This window comes from Hypanus sabinus, chromosome 7 (assembly GCF_030144855.1).
Source record: "Hypanus sabinus isolate sHypSab1 chromosome 7, sHypSab1.hap1, whole genome shotgun sequence".
Classification (NCBI taxonomy): domain Eukaryota; kingdom Metazoa; phylum Chordata; class Chondrichthyes; order Myliobatiformes; family Dasyatidae; genus Hypanus; species Hypanus sabinus.
In genome coordinates, this window is record NC_082712.1 from 171066500 (window position 1) to 171086770 (window position 20271).

Below are 20271 nucleotides of genomic sequence, written 5' to 3' on the forward strand. Positions count from 1 at the left end.
ACGGGGCGGACATCGGGCACCACTACAGTGGCCCTACGAGGGGCCATTTACGGTGATCAGAAATGACGGGTCCACATTTGTGCCGGACATTGGGGGGAAAGAGGAGGTTTTCACGGTGGACCAACTCAAACTGGCCCATGTGGACTTGGCGCAGCCGGTTGAGATTCAGGCACTGCAGCGCAGAGGCAGACCTCCCAAACAGAGTCCAATCCAGACTGAGGACATTGAGGGGTGTATCGCCGGTTCTGTGGGGGGAGGGGGGTTATGTGGCGATCCACTTCCCAGCGCACTTGAACCGGCTCACAAAGTGGCGCACGCCGGCATTGAGGCCGGTCCCAAAGAGGGCGCCAAGCCTTCTTCACCAGCAAGGGGAAAAGCCCGCGCATGGGACAGGACTATGAATATATGCCCCCTACAGCATTCCCGCCCGGGGAGGGCGGGAACAGGAAGGCTTTAAAGCAAGGCCGCGAAGTTTGAATAAACTTCTCTGCAACTGCAGCTCACCGACTCCGTGTCGTTATTTCAGCGCTGCGTGTAGCACACCGCTACAGTATGTTAATAATTTAGATGATGCTTTTGATGGCTTTGTTGCAAATTTTGCAGATGATACGAAGATAGATGGAGGGGCAGGATAGCTCTGAGGATGGAGAGAGGCTACAGAAGGACTCAGACAGATTAGGAGAATGGGCAAAGAAATGACAGGTGGGTACTGTGAAGGGAAGCATATATTCATGCACTTTGGTAGAAGAAGTGAAAGGGTTGACTATTTTCTAAACGGAGATAAAATACAAAAAGCAGAGGTGCAAAAGGACTTGGAGTCCTTATGCAGGATTCCCTAAAGGTTAATTTGCAGGTTGAGTCTCTGGTGAGGAAGGCAAATGCAATGTTAGCGAGAGGACTTGAATATAAAAGCAAGGACGTAATTTTGAAACTTCATAAAGCTCTGGTGAGGCCTCACTTGGAGTACTGTGAGCAGAATTGGGCCCCTGATGTGTGAAACTGGAGAGGGTTCAAAGGAGGTTCATGGAAATGATCCCAGGACTGGATGGCTTGTCATATGAAGAGCGTTTGATGGCTCTGGGTCTGTATTCACTAGAATTCAGAAGAAAAAGGGGTGACCTCATTGAAACCTATCGAATGATGAAAGGCTGTGATCGAGTGGGTGGAGGGGATGTTTCCAGAGGACACAGCCTCAGAATAGAGGGGCATCCTTTCAGAGTGGAGATGAAGAGGAATTTCTTAATCTAGAGAGTGGTGAATCAGTGGAACTCTTTGCCACAGGCAGCTGTGGACACCAAGTATTTATGTATATTTAAGGCAGAGGTTGATAGATTTTTGATTGTTCAGGGCATGAAGGGATTACAGGAAGAAGGCAGGAGATTGGGGCCAAGAGGAAAATTGGATCCTACACCATATGGTCTTATGGTTTCTGGCATCTCCAGGCCTGAATACTTGAAACCACAGTGAGAAAAACTGTCCTGGATTGTCTTATTCCTCTTTTTTTTGCCAACTATCAGTGACAAAAATCACTGCTTTTTGAAGAGAAATCTGATGCTACTTGAAAACTGTTACCGTGCAGTGTATAACAGCCATTCAAGCACGTGTCTTGATGTAGTTAGAAATTGTTTGGCAACTGTCTCCTGTCCCAATTGACTGGCATAGTGTCCCAAACAAATGAAGGGAATCCTGGCTATTTTCCCGATTTGTACTTGTTCTTTAAGAGTCGGCCCAATTAAGCGGCTGCCCGATTAATCGATGGCCCAATTGACCAGAATCTATTGTATTTAGTAATGGGAGCCAAAGACAGTGGGGTCATTCTTCAGTATCATTAAGAGGAAGCAATTATGACTCATCCTTCAGAACGCCACCAAGCAAACACAAACAACAGTGTGAGGTGGTGGAGAGATTAAGATTGGATTAAGAAAATGCACATTGGGTTAAAAATACAAGTGCACCTCAGGTAGTACAAAAAGTGCACTAACCAAGCACACTGCCAAAACTGCTCTAGCAATTTTTACAACATTTTGCTTTGTACATTCCCATTTTATTTCCTTACCTGCACATTTGGTCCCACTACGCAAGTGCAATTACCAAGAAAGAATGGCGTCTTCTTTAGGAGTTTGCAAATATTCAGCACAACATCTTAACCTTTGGCAACTGCTATAGTGTGTAGTGGAGAGTATACTGACTGGCTGCATCACATCCTGGTAAGGAAACACCAATGTCCTTGAATGGAAACTCCTATGAACAGTAACAGATACAGCATAGTCCATCATGGGTAAAGCCCTCCCAACCATTGAGAACATCTACATGACATGCTGTCACAGGAAAGCAGCATCCATCATCAGGGACCCCCTCCTTCCAGAACATGGTCTCTTCTCACTGCTGCCATTAGGTAGAAGGTATAGAAGCCTCAGGACTCACATCAACACGTTCAAAAACAGTTATTACCCTTTTACCATCAGGTTCTTGAAACAAAGATCTTATATATACTGTACTTACTGTTTTTTTTCTATAATGTATTTTACTGTACTGCTACTGCAAAGCCAACAAATTTCAAACAACAAAAGTCTTAGGTGGTGTGTGTATATATCATACATACACACACACACACACACACACACACACACACAATATAGCTGGGATATCCAAGACTTTTGCACAATACTGTAGTAATTTTTTAACTATTGCACTGTACTGCTGCAAAAAAAGAATCATGACCTATGTGAGTGATGCTAAACCTGATTTTGGTATGGGTCTCTAATGTGGACTGAGAGTGGGAGAGGGAAAGGGGAAGGGAAATGGGAGGGAGCAGGAAGCACCAGAGTGACATTCTGTACTGATCAATAAACCAATTGTTTGTAACCAAATGACCTGGCCTGGTGTCTCAGGGCAGGGTGTGTTTGCACCCACTTAAACCGCCCCCCCCAACCCTGGCACTCCTTCTCTGCCACCTATCCCACGCCCCTCCCGTGGCACACCCGCCTCGCCATTCCCAACATCCTTTGCTCCTGCCAGTTTTACAAACTTGCTCGCCATTTGTAGAATTTCTACAGAATAATTGCGTTTGTAAAAATTACAAGTACTGACTGCAGACAATTTTTTTTGACAAACATGGTTTTATTTAGAATCAAAACATTTTAGAAATAGTTATCGACCTACTGGTGCAAATATATAAGCCATTGAATTAAACAGAAAGTGGAGACACAGATTGCTGAAGCAGTCCATGTTTAGAATCTCAAATGTTGATTAATTGAAGGCAAAACTCTGGAAGCTGACTTCCTGAATAATAAAGCCAAACTCGTCAGAGATTATATGAAACAGAGGAACAAGAAACTGAAGCAAAATAGGAAAAATGTTTAATTTCTGTAAGGTGAACATTAATTTTTGTTAAAGGGAAGAGAAATTTGGAAAGTTCTGGTGTCAGCAGTTCCAGAGGGAGAGTGATTTGCCTCAAAATTTCTGATGTCTTAAACAAAATCTAAATGTCAATTGCAATTGATGACAAACTCCAAAATAAACTTGGCAAATTCAGTAAAATAACATTATAATCATAGTTAAGTAAAGCTGCCTGTATTTCACAATAATTAAGGACTTACAGCACACAAAAAGCATGACTACACAGAGACTATGTATGTTATTCACATTCATAACCCTATAGGGCATGAAAGAATTACCAGAATATCCTTGCTGGAATTTTGCACAGAGTAATTCATGTGTGAAAAGAAATGTAAGCAGGCCTAATTAGGGAGGTGCGAGGTCTTCAAGTAAAATACTTCATCTCTTCCAATCAGATACTGTGACCTGCACACCTTCATGCTAATCTCCTTAAATGTAGGCACCCAAATCTTGAGGTAACTCACTAAAGTGATTTTATTTCCCTTCATGCTTTGTACGGAAAAATGATTTCCTGAGTCAACATTTTCAAGTTCAATTAGTCAGAACATTAGCAATTAATACTCAGAATACTAAAAGTGACAAGGCAGGTATTTTATGCTCCAATTATCCCATTTACTGAAAGTGCTGTCTATCAAGGTACAGTTCAAGTTCCATTATCACGAGTTTATCCAAGTGGTATTTTTCAGCAACAAGACTTTCTGAACAGTGCTAATAGATGGTACATTTGCAATGCCATCTCATCAACTCAAATGAAACTTATAGTTGCAGTCTCTAAAATGTAATTAGGAGATGGAACTTTAAACCCTTGTTTATATCACAAAAGTATAGACAGTGACAGAAACACCAGCCTGACAGATGATATACATACTTGGAATGAGCCTGGAATGTTCCCGGTCTGTACTCAATTATGTGAATGGATGAATTTGATAAATAGTTTCCCAAAAAACCTACAGTACAGTTGAGTTGCTCTCATATTAAGATGGTACAGATTTCTTTAAAGAGGAAATAAAAGAAGTTGGTCTAATTCAGGGTTGATAAACCATCATCTGAACTTGCTCAAATTCAAATATGCTCCTGTCCATCAATGGTGGTAATAAGTGTTCTTGGATATGGAGGTCCAAATATTTGAAATGTACACCTTTCCCTCACTTTTAAAATTTATGTGTTCCACAGCAAATGGAGCAATCCAAGCATAGAATACAATGTCAATTTAGTATTCTTATTGTGTAACTTAATTATCAAAAATTCTTTTTCATGACTAGATCCTTCTCCATAATCCTTCATCAAAACCTGTGATTCATCTTCATCAGTCATCTTGAATTGGTACATAAGGCAAAGCCCAGAGCAAAGGCATTCTTTAGACCAAATATAACATTCTGACATTAAAGGGACAAAAATATTAAAACTATAACCAATCCATTTGGTGTCATAATACAGTATTGAACTCATGGGATAAAATCTCATTAAATTCATGGGATGAAATTTGGTATCATAATCTCATTGCATTCGTGGGGTGAAATCTCATTAAATTCTTGGGATGAAATTTCATTGCGTTCTTGGGATGAAATTTGGTATCATAATCTCATTGTATTCATGGGATGAAAGTAACAAGTTCTGGACACTGGCCAATATGATAGGGCAGTTTCCGAATGTGGTCAACAGCTAACGTTTCAGCTCAGTGTTGGCAGTGGATTTGCTTCAAATTCAGGCTGAAACACTGGAAAGACCATCTGAATTACAATGGAAACTGCAAGCTCAGAGCTGACTGGTATGAAGAATGCAGATCTGAGTTTTGATTATGAGAGCCACACTTGAAGACCCACACTCAATGAAAGAGACAGTTAATAAAATGATCTATTAGGTAATTAGGCCTTGAAATTCCAGGGTCAGTACATTTTTTAGTGTGAAGCAGCTTCTGAAGACAGTATTTTTTTTTGAGTCTGACAATGATTTGGCTGACTGAGCTGCTAGACTAACATGGAATAGTAGACGATTTTTGTGAGGAAAATATACTTACTATTGATGCATGAGAAACATTACAGAAGACACATGCTTAAGTATTCAGCTGTACTTAATTCTAACCCAATATAAATATTTTCAATTTTCCAATCATCCCTGGAGCTGAAAATCCTGCAGCTTGGAAGAAATGAGACAAACTTCTGCCAAAAAAGACATTAGTTTGCAGATTTAAAGTCCGCATTAGTTAAAATGTTATTCCTTCATATAATAGAGTAAGAAAGTGTTTGAAAAAGGTTAAACTATGAAAATAAACCAACATTTCTGTATCATTTCTGGAGAATTTTACATCCACATAGGTGTATACAAATATCACATATTCAAATACAAAGAGTAATTAATTTAATTTTTATAGTGCTTATGTCTATATTAAAATACACTTAATATAAATGTTCACTATTAATGCCAATTTAAAAAAATCCATACTAATTTGTTCATTCATCTTCTGTAGCGATGGGATTTTCAGGAACCAGAAAATGACCTGTATAAACAATATATTTCAGGAAAAAAAGTTACTAAGAAATCTGTTATAAAATGAATAATCCTCACTGTGCGATGATGGACTTGTATCCTAACTCCTCCCTGTATCTCAGCTCTTGCAATTACATCCTACTAGAATGTGACTCCCAATTATATGATGCAATCTTCAATACTCCACTGAATAACAGAACTCACAGCCAAGTAACAATCATGCAGCCCATTAATCTGTGCCAGTATTTAAACATATCATCCACCATATAGTATCTCATCCTCCCTTGTATTTATTTAACTTCTCCCCGAATGCACCTTTGCTTTTGACATGAACTGCTACTTGCGGTGCTGTGCTGTATATTTTAAGCATTTATTAATAAAGAAATTGATCCTGAATTATGGTAGGCAATGCAAAGAAGATTTACTAAATTGGGTCCTGGGGTGAAGGGGGTTGACATATCAAGGAAGATGGAACAGATGTGTATGCTCACTGGAATATAGAAAAAAATGTTTCCTACAGTGAGGGAGTCCAGGACCAGGGCCCACAGCATCAGAATAGGACATCCCTTTAGAACAGAGATGAGGAAGAATTTCTTTAGCCAGAGTGTGGTGAATCTGTGGAATTCATTGCCACGCACAGCTGTGGATGCCAGGTCAAAGGGTATATTTAAAGCAGAGGTTGATAGGTTCTTGATTAGTCAAAGTGTCAAAGGTTATGGGGAGAAGGCTGGAGGATGGGGTTGAGAGAGATAATGAATCAACCATGATGAAATGGCAGAGCAGTCTTGATGGGCCAAATGGCCTTCTCTGCTACTATGTCTTATGATCTCTTATAAAATTAGGGTGGATTTCATTGAAATATGATTTCAAGTAGGATGTTTCTCTTGGTTGTGATTTCAAGAATTAGGGGACTTGGTTTCAGGAAAAAGAGTCATCCAATTCAAGAAAGATGAGGATGAACAACTTCTCTGAAGGTGAGTATCTTTGGAAATCTCTTATCAGAGAGATGTGGGGTGCAAATGTTGAATGTATTAAAGAGATAGATTGCCAGACATTTAAACTGCAAGGGGGTCAAGGAGTACAGGGGAAGGATGGGGACAAAAGATTGAAGTTAAAATTGGACAAGCTCCGGTCCTACTGATTGGCAGAGAAGACTCGAGCAGCTGACTCCTGCTTTTGTTTCTTATGTGCCTTGGCTTGAGGAACAGACAGAGTTTATTAGATCTTGGTTAATCTCAACAACAGAACCTCTGAGAGAGAGTAGCACTCCATCATTCCTGCACTGGAGTTCAGTCTGAAATGTTGGCCTCAAGACACTATCAGAAAGTGAATCTGGAACCTTGTGATTCAGAGGTGAGAATGCAACATATTCAATGAAACCTGAGTTTTATTTCCATCTCTCTGCAAATTAAACCCAGTGCCTAGTTTGCTTATTTTATGGATCTGTAAGTTTCAAGTTATAATGACTTTTTCACACATCTGCATTAACCCAAAGCAATTTAAAACCAATGAATTGTGAATTGTGAAGATTTTTCTGTGCAGTGTTCAACATCTGCTAAACTAATGCAATAACCACTTAGTTCCTCTAAAAGACAGCAATTGTGCTACCTACTTGGGCGGTGAATCTGTGGAGTTCATTGCCACAGACAGCTGTAGAGGCCAAGTCATTGGGTATATTTAAAGTGAATGTTGATAGGTTCTTGATTAGTGAAAGTGGCAAAGGTTTTAGGGAGAAGGAGTTTGAGAGGGATCATAAATCAGCTATGATGGAATGGCAGAGCAGACTCAATGGGCTGAATGGCCTAATTCTGTTCCTATGTCTTAAGATCTTACCCTTGGTAGGGAGGAGGAGGAGCATCATGTTGTCCGGTTGCCATAAGTGCTTGCTCATAAGATGGCAGAAATGACTTTGTGGTCCCAGGAGTGGACACAAGATAAATTGTGTTTTCTTCAGTCCTCCTGATGAAAGAAAGCCATTAACAAACGTAACTAAACATTTTCATTAGCCACCATTTTCGTAACAGTACAAAGTTAAACAGAATTGGTGGGCTAGGGTAAACATACGGATCATTAGGCTCCATTAACTACAATGAAATAAATTTAAATTTAACAGCTTGGCTTAAATAAGTACCTGTGCAAATTACACTGCATACACGCAGAATTCTCATAAAACTACTGCAGTTGTATATAAAGTGTATCAGTTGATAAAACTCACTAAATCACTCCACTTTGTGGTAAATTATATATAGTGGTTTTTTTGCACAATTGTGTGGTTTTCCTACTTCAGTCAACCGACTGGAATCATGAGCGATTATTTTGCCTCTGTGTAGTAGTCCACTTTCACTATGGACCAACAAGAATATCCATGTTCAACTTCACAAACTTCCAGGCTGGAAATTTAAATGATGAATTAAATGTAGAAAGAGGTGAAATCTATAACACTGCACTTCCAGTTGTTAAGACATTAGACGGTCTTACCATAAATGTGCATCTCTCACTTCATGTCAATCTGTCAATTTTCAGGCCATGCCACTCAGAAACTTGTGCTAATTATTATTTTGTGACTGTATGCGCTGGACTGTAACTACGAGAGGTGATTGACAAGTTCGTGGCCTAAGGTAAGAGTCAATTTTAGAAAACCTAGCACATTTATTTTTCAACATAGTCCCCTCCAACATTTACACACTTAGTCCAGCGGTCGTGGAGCATATGGATCCCTTCTTTGTAGAAGTGGTCCACTGCAGGGGTGATTGATAAGTTTGTGGCCTAAGGTAGAAGGAGATGAGTTACACAGCTCTTGTTACATGCACATGCAGTTCAACTCTGAGTGATAATGCAGAAAATTTGAAGTTAATAACTCATCTCCTTCTACCTTAGGCCACAAACTTATCATTCACCCGGATGTTTTTAACTTCAAACTTTCTCCATAATCACTCAGAGTTGAACTGCATATGCATGTAACGAGAGCTGTATAGCTCCTCACAGAGATATTGGCAAAAGTGGTTACGTTTTAAGCATTTATAATTTTAGTCTAGGGGGAGGGAGCCTGAATGGAGGAAAGAGAATGACTTCAGAAGGGGATCCAGAGCATGGGACCCTGCCAGCAGAAAGCAAAGCAGCCAAACAGTAGAAAGGTTAAAATCAAGATAAGCCGATAGTGTTGTAAGCAGTTAGACAGGACCAGAGAGGGGTTTGCAGAGAAACATATACTGTAAATTATATAATTGATGCTTAATTGAGAGGCAAGGTAGGTTATTAAATACAGCAGTAGTGGCAGCAGCAAGTGTTTAGAGTGGCAATTGAGAAGAACATTTTGTCTTAGATGGTGTCAAGCTTCCTAAGAATTATTGGAGAGTATTCCAATGTGCTGCCAACATTTACATGGATGATGCAGTGAGTTACTGGAGTCTTGAGTTACTCAAGACAGGATACCAAACATCTGACCTTCCTTGCTCTTGAGGCTACTGTATCTACACAACTAGACCAGTTTCTGGCAATGGTGGCTAAATAAGCAATCAATGGGGAACAGACAATGGAGAAATGAGCAGGGAGTTGGTCAGATTCAAGACTGTGTGGTGTGGACGCTTCTTATCATAAATCAGTGAGTGTCTGAATGTTATCTAGGATTTTCTTCACTTGAGCACAAAATGTTTCATTGTCATACAGTACAACCACAAAGAAACATTGGAAGAACTGGAATGATTTTTAATTCTTTGGGGAAAACCTAGACTGTGAATGGAACTATGCAGACAAAATGCAGAATTATAGGAAAGATATCAATAAATTAGAGAGAGTGCCGAGACAATTTACTAGGATGTTACCTGGGTTTCAGCACTTAAGTTACAGAGAAAGGTTGAACAAGTTAGGTCTCTCTTCATTGGAGTGTAGAAGGTTGAGGGGGGATTTGATCGAGGTATTTAAAATTTTGAGAGGGATAGATAGAGTTGACGTGAATAGGCTGTTTCCATTGAGAGTAGGGGAGATTCAAACGAGAGGACATGATTTGAGAGTTAGGGGGCAGAAGTTTAAGGGAAACACGAGGGGGTATTTCTTTACTCAGAGAGTGATAGCTGTGTGGAATGAGCTTCCTGTAGAAGTAGTAGAGGCCAGTTCAGTTGTGTCATTTAAGGTAAAATTGGATAGGTATATGGACAGGAAGGGAGTGGAGGGTTATGGGATGAGTGCGGGTAGGTGGGACTAGGTGAGATTAAGAGTTCGGCACGGACAAGGAGGGCCGAGATGGCCTGTTTCCGTGATGTGATTGTTATATGGTTAAGCTCTTTTCTTCATGTTAGTCAAATTTTTAAAAGCAAGTTAACAGCAATAACTCCATTAGAATGGAACATCTAAAATATGAGAGCTTTTTCCAGATCAAAAAAGAAATTATTTTCTCCCAATGAAAATAATTCTTTCAATTTGCTATCAAATTTAAATTCTGGTTTTAACACACAGAACAAGTACTGGGTGACCAGTTTATCAGATACAGGGGTGGAACCTGGTGTGGTCTTCAGTTGTAGTACATCAAGGTTCGATGTGTTGTACATTCAGAGATGCTCTGTAACACTTGGTTATTTGAGTCACTGTCAGTTTGAACCACCCTACCATTCTCTGTATATATCTCCTTTGAACTTTGCCCCCCTTATCATGAATGCATGTCCTCTGGCATTTCCACCCTGGGAAGAAAATTCTGACTATCTACTGTTTCTATGGATCTCATCATTTTATAAACTTCCATTAGGTGTTTTCTCAGCCTTTGATACTCCAGAGAAAGCCACCCAAGTTTTATCCAACCTCTCCTTATGGCTCATACAAAATAAATGTGATTAAAGCTACAAATTCTTTATAAAGACATATGATGTTTTTTTTCCCTCTGAAATCAATCTGTGGTGATTTATCTCAGCGAAGGTAGACAATTTCCTTCAACAACCTGGACATTAAATCCCAGAGTCAGGCTTCCATCCAGTGAGTCTAATTGGAACTCTTCCATGCACATAACCTTTGTGTGGATGAGAGGGACTACAGTAGACTACAGAGTTGGCCATTGGGCAATGTTCCCTCTATTTGTTTTACAGCTGCTCACACCAACCATTGTTCTGAGCAGTACTTTTTTTTTTATAAACACAATCTGAAAATTGCATGGTACTTTAAATGTTTTTTGTAATATGCATGCAAAATCATTTATTGAAATTTTTGAATGATTACTTACCAAAAAAAGTTAAATTTAGAATTTTCCACATCAAATACAACACAAGCAAATGATGTCAGGCAGTCAAAACAACTTATAGGCACGATGGCAAAAGTAAAATGTTTTGACTTGATGGCATTGGTGTTCGGTGGGCTGGTGGTTTATTTACAACAAACTATCAACTTCCATTGTGTTTATTGTTACAGTTCATAACAGAGTTGCAACTTGAAATACTAACAATATAAATACATTGAAGGTCTATGTTTCAAAGTAAAGGTAGTGGTACACTTATTATTTAGAAAAGATATAGATTATATTCATTAACACATACTTAATTAGCATAATTTCAAAATTATACACTAATGTATAAAAGAACATTCGACCTGTGTGGCAAAAAGGTTATGAGCACGGAAGCACTGCAGTTACTTAGAGGGAACAGTGCTATTGAGGGGTGTTGCATAGAACTGTTACTCATCACTCCAACATCCAGAGGCAGTCACAGCAGGTGATGAGAAAATAAATTATGATTCATATTCTCAATACCTCCCCCGTGTTGACTTTGAGCTACAAACATCAATACATCTGAATATCTGGCAGAGAAATTTGGCTCTGTCACTTAGTATGTTGGCAGGTCCAACTCATTTAGCATTGAATTGCAATTTTGCATACAAGCACCTCGGACAAAAAGTCCAATGACTTATTCAGTGACTTCTTTCAAGTTGAGTAAAAGTTGGGCTTTAAGTCAGCTGGAAGAGAGCTGCTCTTTATAGACCTGTTCATTATAAATTGGCGACATCGCACTGAAAAAATAAGCATTCCAGCAACTAAGTCAAAGTTCAGAACTTATTAATTTGTAGATGATCTGTTACCGATTCAATTGACATTTGCTTTGCAATAAATGGATTGTGCTCAGCTTTAAGATTTTATGAGCAAAGGTTGGCTTTACTTGTGACATCAAAACACGATGAAATGTGTCATTTGCACACAGCCCACAAGTGCTGCCACCCTTCTGGCACCAACTTCCCCAAAATTTACTAACCCTAATCCAAGCGTGCCCACAATTCATTAGCTCTAATCCAGGCGAACATCTTTGAAATGTGGGAGCAAACTGGAGCACCCTGAGGAAAACCCAGGCAATCACGGGGAGAACGTACAAACTCCTCACAGCGACCGGCGGGAATTGGACCCCTAACAGTGATTCCAGATGCCCTCATTTCTCCAACTAATTTTTTAAAAGAGTGAAGCTGGTTTGAATAATTAAAATCTTTCCAGGAGGTGAAAAGGATTTTAGAGAGCTGAAGAGAAAGGTGGGTGTGCATGTGTAAAAGGAGCAAGCAGAATACAGAGAAAAGGAAGAATATTAACTCAGATGATGTAGATCTGTAGAGCAAAGAAATCCAATGAGCAGGGATCTTTACAGATTACTTGAGTTAGCAGTGGAGCAGAAATGGCAAACATTTCAAGAGGGCATGGATGAACTACAATTGTTTATCTTTTGTGCCAATTTAATGTGTAAAGGTCTGTCGCCACAGATGCTGCCTGACCTGCTGAGTATTCCCAATATTTTCATCTTTTATTTCAGATTTTCAGCATCTGCACTTTAAAATTGGCACAAAATTAAAACAGGAAAGGTAGTTCAATCAACAATGTAAACTAGGGATAGTATTTGGATTATTATGCAGCTTGGCCTGCAAAGAAAAGTTAATTTGAGGAGGTGGAGACGCAAGTTATTGCAGTTGCTGGAATCTAAAGAAACACACAAGGTACAGGACTTGGTGGGTCAGGCAGCATCTATGGAGGGAAGCAGACAGTTGGATTTTGGATTGGGGCCCTTCATCTGGAGCGAAAGGCAGAGGAAAAGTGACCTGTATTAGGAGGTGGAGAGAAAGTTGCAATGGCTGGGTCTCAAGCATCGTCTGGCTCTGTGGCTCAGAAGGGGAGGGGGGAGAAGAGGAGTGTAGCAGTGATAGGTGATTCCATAATTAGAGGAGCAGAAAGCAGATACTGCGGATGTGAAAGAGACACCCAGATGGTACGTGACACCCGAGGATGTCTCAGATCAGATCTATGGTATTCTAAAGGAGGAGGGTGAACCCCCAGAAGTTGTGGTACATATTGTGCCAACAACACAGGTGCTAAAAGGGAGAGCAAATGAAAGGCGTTAGGCAGAAAGCTGAAAAGCAGGACCTCCAGGTTAGTAATCTTTGGACTGCTACCTGTGCCATGTGCCAGTGAGAGTAAGAATAGGATGATTTGGCAGATGAGTTGGTGCAGGGGGACAGGGTTTCAGATTTCAAAGTTCAAAGGTTCATTTGTTATCAAAATATACAACTTTGAAATTCTTCTTCCCCGGGTAGCCATGAAACTGAGAAAGAAAAGAAAGTCAGCAATCATCCCCCCTCCCTGCACGAAAAACAAACAAAACGGAACAGGCACATCAACCCCCAAATCCCCCCTCCCTGCACGAAAAACAAACAAAACGGAACAGGCACATCAACCCCCAAATCCCCCCTCCCTGCACGAAAAACAAACAAAACGGAACAGGCACATCAACCCCCAAATCCCCCCTCCCTGCACGAAAAACAAACAAAACGGAACAGGCACATCAACCCCCAAATCCCCCCTCCCTGCACAAAAAACAAACAAAACGGAACAGGCACATCAACCCCCAAATCCTCCCTCCCTGCACAAAAAACAAACAAAACGGAACAGGCACATCAACCCCCAAATCCCCCCTCCCTGCACAAAAAACAAACAAAATGGAACAGGCACATCAACCCCCAAATCCCCCCTCCCTGCACGAAAAACAAACAAAACGGAACAGGCACATCAACCCCCAAATCCCCCCTCCCTGCACAAAAAACAAACAAAACGGAACAGGCACATCAACCCCCAAATCCTCCCTCCCTGCACAAAAAAGGATCACTGCAATCTCTTCAGGGGAAGGTATGATGTGTACAAAAAGGTCATGTTACTTCTGAACATGATGGAGGACCAATATCCTTGCAGGCAGGTTTGCTAGAGCTGTGCTGAAGGATTTAAACTGATTCGGCAAAAGGGATGAGAAACTGGAGAGAGAGTGCTGAGAATGGGGCAACTTTTTTAACGACTAGATGCACTGTGTAGTGAGACTGTGAGAAAGGACAGGCAGATAAGACAAAATTGCAATCAGTGTGATGAGTTAAAGTGTAATAGGAGGTCCAAAATCAAAAATGGTTAAGGACACAGGACTGAAGGTGTTACATCTGAAGGCACACAGTATCTGGAACAAGGTACAGTAGATGATCCTATAGCACAGTTAGAACTTGGCAGGTATGATGTCATGGCTGAAAGAACATCATAACTGTGAGTTTAACATCTAAGGATACACATTGTACCAAAAGGGCAGGCAGGTAGGCAGAGGGGATGACTCTACTGGGAAAAAATGAAATCAGAAAGAGGTAACATAGGATCGAAAGATGTATAATCCTTGTGGGTAGAGTTAAGAAACTGCAAGGGTAAAAAGACCCTGGTGGAAGTTACTGTATCTACAACAGGCCTCTGAACAGAAGCCAGGATGTAGGCTACAAGATACAATGAGAAACAGAAAAGGCATGCAAAAAGGGCAATGTTGCAATAATCATGAGGGATTTCAATGTGCATATAGACTGGGAAAATCTGGTTGGTGCTGGATCCCAAGAGAGCAGCTTGTAGTTGAGCCCATTAGGGGAACTAAAATTCTAGATTGGGTGTTATGTAATGACAAATTGGATTAGGGAGCTTAAGGTAAAGGAACCCTTAGGAGACAGTGATTATCATATGATATTCACCCTGCAGTTTGAGAAGGAGAAGATAAAATCGGATGTATAAGTCTTATAGCAGAGTAGAAGGAATTAAAGAGGCATGATAGAAAGTCTGGCCAAAGTTAATTGGAAGGGAACACTAGCAGGGATGATGGCAGTTATGGTTGGCATTTCTTGGGAAAATTCAGAAGGCACTGGAAAGATACAATCCAAAGATAAAGAAGTATTCTAAAGGGAGGATGAGGCAACCGTGGCTGACAAGAGGGCCATTTCTGGTTGGCTGCCAATGACTATGATTATGCAGAAAATTTGAAGTTAATAACTCATCAGGGGTGATTGAGAAGTTCATGGCCTAAGATAGAAGATGAGTTATTAACTTGAAACTTTCTGCATAATCACTCAAAGAGTTGAGCTGCATGCACGTAACGAGAGCTGTATAACTCATCTCCTTCTACCTTAGACCACAAACTTATCATTCACCCATCTGTGGACACTTTCTGGAGGTCCAAGATCCGTATGCTCCACGACCGCTGGACTTAGTGTGTAAATGTAGGAGGGGACTATGTTGAAAAATAAATGTGCTAGGTTTTCTAAAATTGATTCCCTTTACCTTAGGCCATGAACTTATCAATCACCCCTTGTACAACCTGAAACTCTTGTTCTTTGTAGACATCCACAAAAACAGAATGGTGCCCCAATAAATGAGCGACAGTAAAAACATTAGAACCCAAGAGCACCCCCTACTTCCCTCTCCCACACACAAGCAACAGCAAAGCATCAACCCTTCCCCACTTCCTTCAGCAGTACCCTCCACCCACCAAGCAATAGCAAAGCCCCCAAGGAAGACCATGATCTACAGTATAAAAAACCTTCACCCGACAATTTGACATACCACAGGCTCTCTCGCTCCCTAATAAAGGGACAGAGAGGCGTCACACAGTGAGAGAGGAGACTAACAAGACCAAAAAGAACACTCACGAGGAAATCTGCAGATGCTGGAAATTCAAGCAACGCACACAAAATGCTGGTGGAACACAGCAGGCCAGGCAGCATCTATAGGGAGAAGTGCTGTCGACGTTTCGGGCCAAGACCCTTCGTCAGGGAGTCCTGACGAAGGGTCTCGGCCCAAAACATCGACAGCACTTCTCCCTATAGATGCTGCCTGGCCTGTTGCGTTCCACCAAAAAAAAAACACTCGCCAATTTACGATGTTAAATTCTGCCACGGCACTTTTTTTTAAACAATTTCTCTGACTCAAGAATCGGCAACAAACTCTCCCCCACTGGGGGGGGGGGGGGGGGGGGAGAGAAAGACCTGAGTACAGAGGCCTCTGACAGCTGATCTGCTGTTCACGACTTTTCTTTCTTTGCAGTCCTGATGAAGGATGTCAGACCAAAACATCAACTGTTTACTCTTTTCCATAGATGCTTTTATCTGCTGGATTGTTTGTTGCTTCAAGTGTGCATGCGTGCACGTGTGTGCGTGTCAGTCTTCCAGTTTTCCTCGCTCTATTAGTACCGCCTAACCCGTTGGCCATGACCCACAGTCCTACTACTGGCCTCACAAAGCACAAACAAAGCAACTTAATCACCATACTAACCAAGTGGTGACCTGGTTTCATGCCATCACAGATTTTCCTTTTGTTCTCTCACCCCTCCCCCTCTCTGCAACTTAAAACTAACTTTGTTTTCTCTTGCCCTGTTCTGACCATGGAACTGCCGGACCTGCAGTCTTTAAACTGGTTTATTATTGTCACACGTAAGCAGGTGAAAAACATTTGCATGCCATCCATACAGACCCTTTCATCACATCAGTGCATTGAGGTTGTACAAGGGAGAATGCAAAGTATTATAGTTACCGAGAAAGTGTTGTGAAAGTAGGTGATAAGGTGCAAGGCTAGAGGTCCCGGTTTGAAACGTCAACTTTGCCTTATCTGCTGAGTATGTGTTCCTCTGGATTTCCCCTCCAAGAGGACCACAACCTTGTCATGGTTTGGAGGTGTGCGTGCCTGTGCTGGCTGGAGTCAGGGCTTTTATACTTTGGCTCTGATGCACCATCACACTGAGACGTAAGGCGAGATATCGGCTTTTATTGACTGGAAGAAGGAACCAAGAGTGAGTGTCCATCATACTATGTCCTGGAGACTGAGGCCGAGCGTCAGGCCTCAGATCGCCTTTATACAGGGGCCTGTGGGAGGAGCCACAGGAGCAGTCAGCAGGGGGCGTGTCCAGACAGGCACACGTAGTTCACCACAGGCTCTCAGTAGAAAATCAGCTAAACCGTTCAGTCTTTCGAACCAACACAACGACTCACCAATGTCCATTCAGACCCTGGAGAAGCAGATAAGCTGGCATTTTGAGGAGACAGGTCAAAGGGTAGAGGCCAGACTAAAAGTGGCCACTGATCTTCTAAGTTCAGGGGTTCCACTCAGGTTTAAGAACCCTGACTGGTAAAACAAAACTGTTACGGAAACAGCAATGAAGAATCCTTCTACATCTGTGTACGGTGATATTCCTGAGTCTCCACCCAGAACTTGCAGGACTGACAGTAGTGAAAGCCAAGAGGAAGCTACTGACATGATGAAGGAAGCCCTGAGCACTGTCAGAGATGGAGAACATTCATTGCTGCCCGAAACGCCAGTGGCATAACAGGTAGTAAGTACATACTCTAGATTTCCAGCAGCTTCAGAACCTCCTCTGGTGCCAGTAATCTCGGGATCTGGAGAGTGAAGCAGACATTTCCAACAGACCTCCTTTGAAGCTAGCCAATCAGAATCTTCTGCTTTGAACCAGCCAACTAGGTCACAACATCTAACCAATATCCATTCAGACCCCGGAGGAGTAGATAAGCTGGCATTTTGAGGAGACAACACCCACAGATGTGCACTGATGGCTTCTTGATTGGGAGACGAAACATCTGCAAATATTTTTCAAGCTCGGCAATCAACTAAACTTCCAAATAGCCAACCCGAGCCACCGATATTCCGCAATATATCCAACAATCTACCTAAACTAGTAACACACTAGTATACTTATTCTCGTCAGTACTGATACACCATTTAAACAATCACAGTCTAGGTTCAAAAAAGTATGTGAACCTCTGGGGCAATGCCTTTGTTAGTTGGAGTCAGGGGTTCCAATCAATGAGTTGAGATTGGAGGTGTGGATTGTAGAGGTGCCCCGCCCTATAAAAAGACTCTCAAAGTTAGATTACTTAGAGCCTGCTCTTCTCAAGAAAGCTCTACTTATGTGCACCTTGCCTCGTTCAAAACAACATTCAGAGGGCCTTACAAGAAGAATTGTAGAGATGCATGAAGCTGGAAAAGGCTATAAGAGTATTTCTAAAGACCTGAGTGTTCATCAGTCCACAGTAAGAGAAATTGTCTACAAATGGAGGAAATTCAATTCTGTTGCTACTCTCCCTCGGAATGGGCATCCTGCAAAGATCACACCAAGAGCACTTAATGAAATATAGCCACTGTCGTGTCTTCTTTGTAACAGCATGGACATGTTAGGCTCAGGATAGATCCTCAGAGATGTTGACACTCAGGAACCACTTTCTCCTGAAATCCCCCCATCTTTTCAGACTTCACCATCACACAGTTCCATTGAGTCAAATGAGCTCCAGTCTGTTCAGTTTTACTGGCTAATTTCTGGTCAATAATGAGAAATGCTATTTATCTGTCTTCAAGTCTGAACCATGTTTGTTCAGTCAAAAAGATACGATGACAAAAGAAATGTCCTGTGACCAGTTTTTCTTTCCTGCAAGGTAGAGTCTGGGTGGTGATCTCATTGGAGAAGTATGCACGATGATGAATGAGAGGTAAAAGGCTGGAACAGTAAATTACTGTGCACAGAAAGCAACAGGGCAGAACGAGAGTACACAGGCTTTTCTCACAGTCAAAATCCTTTTAAACATCAGCAGGGAAATTGGTCAGAGAAACTTTGAACACCCAGCAATTTACAACTCCTTAATCTGTAAGTAATTAATCTGACGTGGTTCAGGTTTTGCAGCAATTTCTCAGCTCTTTTTGGCAAAAAAAAATCAGCTCTATCTGGATCAGATACCTAGGATCAAGTTGGTCAGTGCCCTTGAGAAGGTCCTAATAAGTCATTTTCTTGAACCACTGCACTCCCTCTGATAAATGTACTTCCTCAGAGCTTTTGAGGAGGGAGATCCAAGATTTAGAAGAAGGGACAACAAAATATCCGTGATATATTTCCACGTCAGAATGGTGTGCACCTTGGAGAAGAATAGAACATGTATTCCCACTGGGGTGGCAGGACAGAGATACGTTTCTACCAAAGGAGGAGTGAAACTAATGAATACCTTGCCACCACCGAGGTCTTATCACGAGGACAGTGAGCTGTGTACTACATGCATTTTTGAATTGTTAACTTATTTGCGGTAATATTTTAGTTTATGTGCTGTGTTTTGTGGGTGCACTGTGGTCCGGAGGAAGGGTTTTTGTTTGGTTGGATATATGTGCAGTCAGATTACATGCACTTCCAGCACAAGATCCATATCCCTCCATTCCTTAGGTATTCTTAGATACCTACTTACGCCACTCTCCCTTGCGGCTTGTTTCCTGTACCTACCACTCTCTGCATAGAAAACCCACACCTCGCGTCTCCTTCAATGTCTACCCCACTCATCTCAAACGCACACCCTCCAGCATTTGATTGTTGTTTGTGGGGAAGAAGTTCCTGACTGACTCATGATGTTATGTCTTCCTGCAGCTTCTGCGCTCCAGAGAAAACAACCCAAGTTTGTCCAAGGGAAAAGACAGTCCACTGAAAAGAGTAACACTTGGCGTTGCAGGCTGTGACTCTCCATCAGGAGTTTCTTTACTCTTTTCCCGGCTGCCTGGCCTGCTGAATTCCTCCAGCATGTTGTGTGTGTTGTTTCGGATTTACAGCATCTGCAGATTACCTTGTGCTTTGAACATCCTAGTAAGTCACTTCTGCACCCTATCCTTCCTATAATGAAAGGAGCTGCACACAGTAATGCGAAGGGGACGATATTCCTTTCTTCCTGATTTTGACACGGTGATAAAGATCACGGGCTTAGATGTTGTCAGGGTGGTACAGACCAGTGACGGCATCTGTGCATCTTGTCGATGGTACTGCTGCCATTGTGTGCCAGCAGCAGAAGCAATTGCAGTTTAAGGTGGTGAATTTGGTACCAGGGAGAAGAAGCTGCAAACGCTGGAATCTAAAACAGAAACAGAAGTGCTGGAAGAACTCAGCCAGGAGGACAGCACCTGTGGAAAGGGAAACCAGTCACTATATCAAAATGATCAAACTCAGCCCTCCCCAGAGTTGGGGGGAAAGTAGAAGGATTATAGTTTTCAAGGACCAGCTTCTTCCCTTCTCCCACCTGATCCCTGAACAGTCCATGAACCCTTGGACACATTCA

The 20271-nt window shown here is 41.6% G+C and overlaps 1 protein-coding gene across 3 annotated transcripts in view; it reads right to left on the bottom strand.

Moving 5' to 3' along the window:
- Positions 1-3107: 3107 nt before the first annotated feature.
- The window catches only part of prrg4 (proline rich Gla (G-carboxyglutamic acid) 4 (transmembrane)), a 46448-nt gene continuing 29284 nt past the window's right edge, over positions 3108-20271 (bottom strand). For all 3 annotated transcript variants that reach the window (XM_059976110.1, XM_059976109.1, XM_059976108.1), the window contains exons 6-7: positions 7720-7845; positions 3108-5896 (exon numbers count right to left, since the gene is read on the bottom strand). In XM_059976110.1, coding sequence (XP_059832093.1) covers positions 5878-5896; positions 7720-7845 — 145 coding nt within the window. In that variant the 3' untranslated portion in view covers positions 3108-5877. The remainder of the gene's footprint in view (positions 5897-7719; positions 7846-20271) is intronic.